This window comes from Artemia franciscana, chromosome 19 (assembly GCF_032884065.1).
Source record: "Artemia franciscana chromosome 19, ASM3288406v1, whole genome shotgun sequence".
In the NCBI taxonomy this organism is placed as follows: Eukaryota; Metazoa; Arthropoda; class Branchiopoda; order Anostraca; family Artemiidae; genus Artemia; species Artemia franciscana.
The window spans coordinates 18,247,463-18,253,462 of record NC_088881.1 but is presented as its reverse complement, the minus strand read 5'-3'; the positions used below and the strand labels follow the sequence as shown (position 1 = coordinate 18,253,462).

At 36.4% G+C, this 6,000-nt stretch overlaps 1 protein-coding gene across 1 annotated transcript in view; it reads left to right on the top strand.

The window, feature by feature from the left end:
• Positions 1–506: 506 nt before the first annotated feature.
• Positions 507–6,000, top strand: part of LOC136039367 (uncharacterized) — a 28,035-nt gene continuing 22,541 nt past the window's right edge. The window contains exon 1 of the mRNA XM_065723036.1: positions 507–655. Within this exon, the coding sequence (XP_065579108.1) occupies positions 636–655 (20 nt within the window). The 5' untranslated portion in view covers positions 507–635. The remainder of the gene's footprint in view (positions 656–6,000) is intronic.

The following is a 6,000-nucleotide window of genomic DNA, read 5'->3' as shown; positions in this document are numbered from 1 at the left end:
TAGCAGAAGTGTTCTAAGTCTGCTCATGTCGGGTGGCCTAACCCTGACACAAGCTCGTAGGGGTAGTTGTAAAATGTAGAACACATAGAAATTTGGTAGTTACTTAAAGCCTAAAGTGTCTTCAGAATAAGTTGGACAAAAGCAAATTTAGAAAATTCAATAAAGAAATCCCAACGAAAGGATTTCTCCTTGGCCAATAATCTATACTTAAATAGTAACAAATTCTTGCCAACAGGAAGTAAGCAAAAGACTGCCCGAAATCCAAGGTAAGTTATCGGTTTTCTAGCTAGAGAAAGGGGTAACACAAAAAGTACTTTGGAATAAAAATAATTATTACTCTTACTAAAATATCCTTTTAGCTAAAGTGAGAAGGAAGGGACGTCTAATTTACACTTGATTTTCTAAATTCCTGCAGCCCCCAAGTAAGCAATCCCTTGCATAAAATGAAGCATCCAGAGATCCGTATTAGAGCTGGTTTGGGTATAAAAAAAACTTTTAAATCATAGCAAGCCAAGAACGTTGTTCACCTTCACTTTCTACCGGGTAATGAATATAGCGAAAACGACTGATTTTCGATCCTCCGTCTTGTTTTGAGTTAATCATGAATCAGTGATCATTAAAGACCTTTCTGATTGATGTGGAATATAGCTCATCAGTAAGTATTAAATATATAAAAAGTTGTACAACATGATTGTTTGGTTTTCAAACAGCCTACCTGCACGTGTACTTAGTCCCCTTCTCCGTTCCCTCTTTGAATAATTAAAAAAAAACGTCAAAATGCTCAAACATTGCAATATTTAGGCTAAAAATGCATTAGTAAAAAATGTAAGATAAACCTTAAAAACAAGGTCAAATTTGTAGCAACCCTATATATTTTGAGAACTATTTTAAACACATAAACAACTCTTATCACATTCTTACGTATGCATTATTTCACACTATAACAGCCCCCCCCCGCATTATATTCCTCAGTAGAGAACGGTGAATACTAAAATTTAACATCAGCAAACGCTGTTTTTTGCGGCGAAGAAAAAAGTAACTTTATTCTAAAAAATGATGGGAATAAAGAAAGTAAGCTGTATTTTTATCCATCAGAGTGGAGGGTAAAGTAAAGAAGTGCATCCTTAGGCATGATATAAGTAAATATTTATGAGTTTTAAAGTCGTTTTCAGAATTTTTAAGATTTCTTTCAAATGTACCCACTTTCCTGAAGTTTACCACAAATTATTCAGATAAAGATTGACTACAATTTTTCTGCGCCCCCCCTCCGGTAATAGTTGAAAAAAACTAAGTAAGTAGCTAACCCCTGCGGCCATGAAAAATATTAAAAAAACAATAAGGAAGTTTCAAACAATTTTCTCTTGCATTTACTCTCCCTGTTACCTTGAAAACAAAACAAAAGGATGCACCAGTGATAAAATACCACTTTTTTGGTACTTACGTGTTATAGTGACCAAACCAAAGAAGTGAAGTTAGATTAATCTTAATGAAATATACCAAAATATGACGAAAATATAATAAAAACGAATTTTCTTGTACACTGTCTCTCCCTCCCCATGTTAGAAGTATCACCTGGTCCTCTTTTGAAGATCAAGCCAGGTTGCATGTTTGGCGTGATTCATGACATCACGATTTGCCCCCTCTCCTCGGAGAATAGGAAACATCTTCGCTATAAAAAGAACTCCTTCTGGATGGATGGCTTTGCTTTTTTTTTACTTTCCTTCAGGAAACTCTTCTACTCCATCCCCACTTATTATTGAATTAAATAAAAAAAAAAACAAGTTATTTTAACTGCAAATAAGGAGCGACATTGAAACTTAAAACGAACAGAAATTATTCCGTATAGTAAAGGGGCTGTCTCCTCCTCAACACTTCACTCTTTACGCTAAAGTTTGACCCTTTGTCACAACTCTACTTTTTAAACCACAAAAAATCATCTGATTTAGCGTATCCGACAACCCTACTGTAAAAGTTTCAAGCTCCTAGTTACAAAATTGTGAAATTTCGTATCTTTTGCCAGAAGACAGATCACAGATGCGTGTTTGTTTTTTTTCCTAGGGGTAATCGTATCGGCCCAGTGGTTCTATAGTTTCGCAAGAGGGCTCATTCTAACAGAAATTAAAAGTTCTAGTGCCGTTTTTAAGTGACCAAAAAAAATCAGAGGGTACCTAGGCCCCCTCCCACGCTCATTTCATGCATGGAATCGTTAAGATTCCATACATTTTAAGGGGTGTTCCCTATTTTCTAATATAAGGCAAATTTTCTCAGGCTCGCAACTTTTGATGGGTAAGACTAAACTTGATGAAACTTATATATTTTAAATCAGTATTTTTAAAATTCAGTTCTTTGATGTAACTCTTGGTATCAAAATTCCGTTTTTTAGAGTTTTGGTTGCTTTTGAGCCGTATCGCTCCTTACTACAGTTCGTTACCACGAACTGTTTGACAAAAAATATTAAAACAAAGGGATTGCCACAAAATTTAAGAGATCCATTTTATTCCTAATGATGTGGAAGAGGCAATAGAGAGTCTGTCTCTTTCTTAGAAGGTCCCCTCGTACAAAGTTGGTTCCAAAGTCCTATTTAGAGGTTCATTTATTCATTTTGACGGAAGTGATTAAACTAAAGCTTTATTTACACGTTGAAATCAAGGAAAAAAATATAATCTAGGAGGCACCCACTTTTCGCCACGTACTGTACATCTCAGAACGCCACGTGTGTTGCACAGTTCAACCACACTTGCCACAACATCTGCCACATTTACTACAGTTTCCGCCACCTGGAATAAATGGTTCTGAAAGCCCTGCCCCCCCCCTTGACTACAACTAAATCTACATGAAGCCTAGGGGAGGTTCATTCGACCTATTCCTGACATCTTTAAAATAATACGTAAGCACGAACTTTTCGCTAAATATTGGCCCTACTTGGAGTCCCGCCCCCAAGATACGACCCTGATTAGGTACGTAGAAAACACAGTTTTTATCACCTTACATCCTTTTTCCAGTGGGGGGGGGGGTAGATATCAATCTGGAAAACCTATGAACGGAGATCCTCCTGTTACGCGCGCAGGCATGGTTATCAATTTTCGATGTAATCCGATTAATTACTAAACTTTTAAGAAACTGGAAATATTTCCAAATCTATTTTCAAAGCACAAGGTCATTTTAGTCAATGAGCTGTGTCCTTTAATCTTGTTTAGTTTTGTATGCAGCTCTCATAAGCATATTCAGCTTGAAAAACAAATTCTAGTTTTTGCACTTAATGACGCACCTTCAGATTTACTGCTCGCTATGATTATCTAAAGCGACCTGAAAGAACGCTTATACACGCGATACGGATGTCAAGTGCTGTATTCTCTCAAGGACATTATTGATGATTTTTTTTTTTCTCTTTCTCTTTCTTGGCAGATTGCATAGGTGCTAATAACTTATTCTAATTAGGTGCTAAGACATGAAATGGAAGTAAATAAGAAGAAAAACGCTGAATGTCGAAGAATAGAACTAAATAAGGCTCTGAACTTGCGACTTCTGATTTCGGTCAGAAGAAATGGATGATTTTTTAAACTAAATAAAATAAAGTTTTTCAACTGAAAGTAAGGAGTAACATTAAAACTTAAAACAAGCAGAGATTATTCCGTATCTGAGAGGGGCTTCCCATCCTTGCTATTTACGCTAGAGCTTTTTAGTGCTTTAAAAGGCTCATTATTTCGATTCAAAAATATTGTGTGTCAGCTCTCGTTCTTAAAAACTGTGATAAAAAGCCAAACTTATGCATAAGAAGTGGGGAGTCGAGGAGGGGGCATCCCCCTCAGACAGGGAGTAATTTCTGTTCGTTTTTTATGTTGCCTCTTACTGTCAGTTGAACGAGATTTCTCTTCATTTAATTTCTAATGGTTTTCCCAATCATGCCATGGCCTAATCAAGATATAATGTAGGGTGCCGGCCCCATAAGCCCCCAATCTTTTACAGTTAAATTGTATATACTAATAATAGTAAATTGATTGTTAGCAACCCATTGTTTCAATTTTCCCGTTTAAGAATAAAAAAAATATCGAATTGTAATTTGAATTTTGGACAAAACTTAAGTTTTTGGTAAAAATTTTCCGTGTTGAGTAAATTCTTAATAATGTTTTTACTACAGAAGTTCAGGTGAACGCAGACAGGTATTATTGTTCATATGGATAAATTCTTCAAGACTTGTGATCTTCTACGCGAGTGAAGCCATTGAGACATTACAATAGGGTTTGCCGATGTTTAAACACATTGTGTACATATGTTTCAATACATTGAAACGTTGTATATACCAAATAAAATAAAAAAGAGAAATGTTGCCATTTAAAATCACAGAAGATACATCTTTTGCCACAATATCCCAAGGTATCCAGAGCCATTAGATATTAGTTTCTGATAGCAATAGGGTCCTTTTAGGAGCAAAATCGCTGTTTGATGCTACAAAATAACAGACAATTCTTTTTCCCTAGCCAAAATCTTTTTGGTCACTAAAAAAGGGCACTAGATTTTTATTTCATTCGAATGAGCCGTCTCCCGATCTCCCAGGACCACATATTTGACACAATCACCTCCGAGGAAAATAATAAAAAAAATAAACACGCATCCATGATCTCTCTTTTGATAGAAAATACAATATTGACTGGGAAAGATTGGGGAAGCTAAGGGGGCGTTACCCCCCTTATACTAAGGTCATTTATGTTTGTTTAAGTTTTACTATATTCTGCCTTCTTGTGAAAGCTCTTGAGTTAAAAAAAACAAACATATATTTGTTTGCTTCTTTAGTGTTTATAATAAGGAAATTATTATCAAATAAGCAATAATGTGCCAAGGAAGAAACGCACCATCCCGCGTAGTGCGCTCGCGGGAATTAATGTATTTATATAAGGCTTTATTATTGATTCAACCGAAATAGCTTTGGTATACAGAAAGGTATGTCAGAAAGGGCATTTTATTTATGTATGATTTTTTTTGCTACTTAAAATGGATTAAAATTTAATGTTGGAATGCATTCTGTGCTTATTTCCTACAAACTTTAAATATGATCAAGTCTGGCAATAGTACACCTCCAAAAAGATGTAAGAGGCTGGGGAGGAGAGCATGAAATACTAAAAAGGGGAATTTCTAAGCAACAATTTTTCATTTTATTTTTTAGGAAGACAAGAGCTCTTTCGAGAAAACTTGTGTTTGGGATATGGCGCCTATCCATTTTAACTCCCATATAATGCGCAGATAAGCAAATGATGGGTTTATTTCTCTTTGCACTGAAAATGTTTGAACAATAAGACGATGCCCCCCACCATGGATTTTTAACGCTTAGGGGCATAGCCTTTGACTTGGCGACATTAGCTATGTAAATCATATCGAGATCACACTAGATCTCGCCCAGTTAGGTGGTTTCACTCTTCTCTGCGTGAGCGTGAAGCTAGAGCAGGATTACAGCAATGCAACTGCATTTCCAGCTCTGTAAGATGGATCATCTGACACCAATATCTAGCAGAGACAACTAAAAGTACAGACAGCTTTTATCGCCTTCATAAAACTAGGATAATTCTGCAAATCATTGCTCAAACGAAAGATGGGTCTATACAATATTCGGTTAGACCTTCCGCCTTTATGGATGAGAAGCATGGTCCACGAGGCAGCAGAAAAAGAACTTAATGAAGCTGTTTCAACTTCATTTTCTACTAAAAATTTTCAGAATACGTTGGTGTGACCATAAATCTGAAAGCATCTCGAGTAACTGCCGTGCCCAATCCTTCCAGGTGAACCTTTCAGATCCTGCAAAAGATGTCGAGGAGGCCAAGAGAGAATTTATGGAACCTGTTAAAATACGACCTTATATCTATTGAAGTGTCTAGGAAGATCTGCCATTTTGGCCAACCAAGTGGGTCTCATTGGCGGAGCAGCCAACAGAAAATCGTTCAGCATATACCAGATACGTCTCGATCTTCAACGCCAGTTGAAGTGGACACGCCTGAAATCAACCACAAC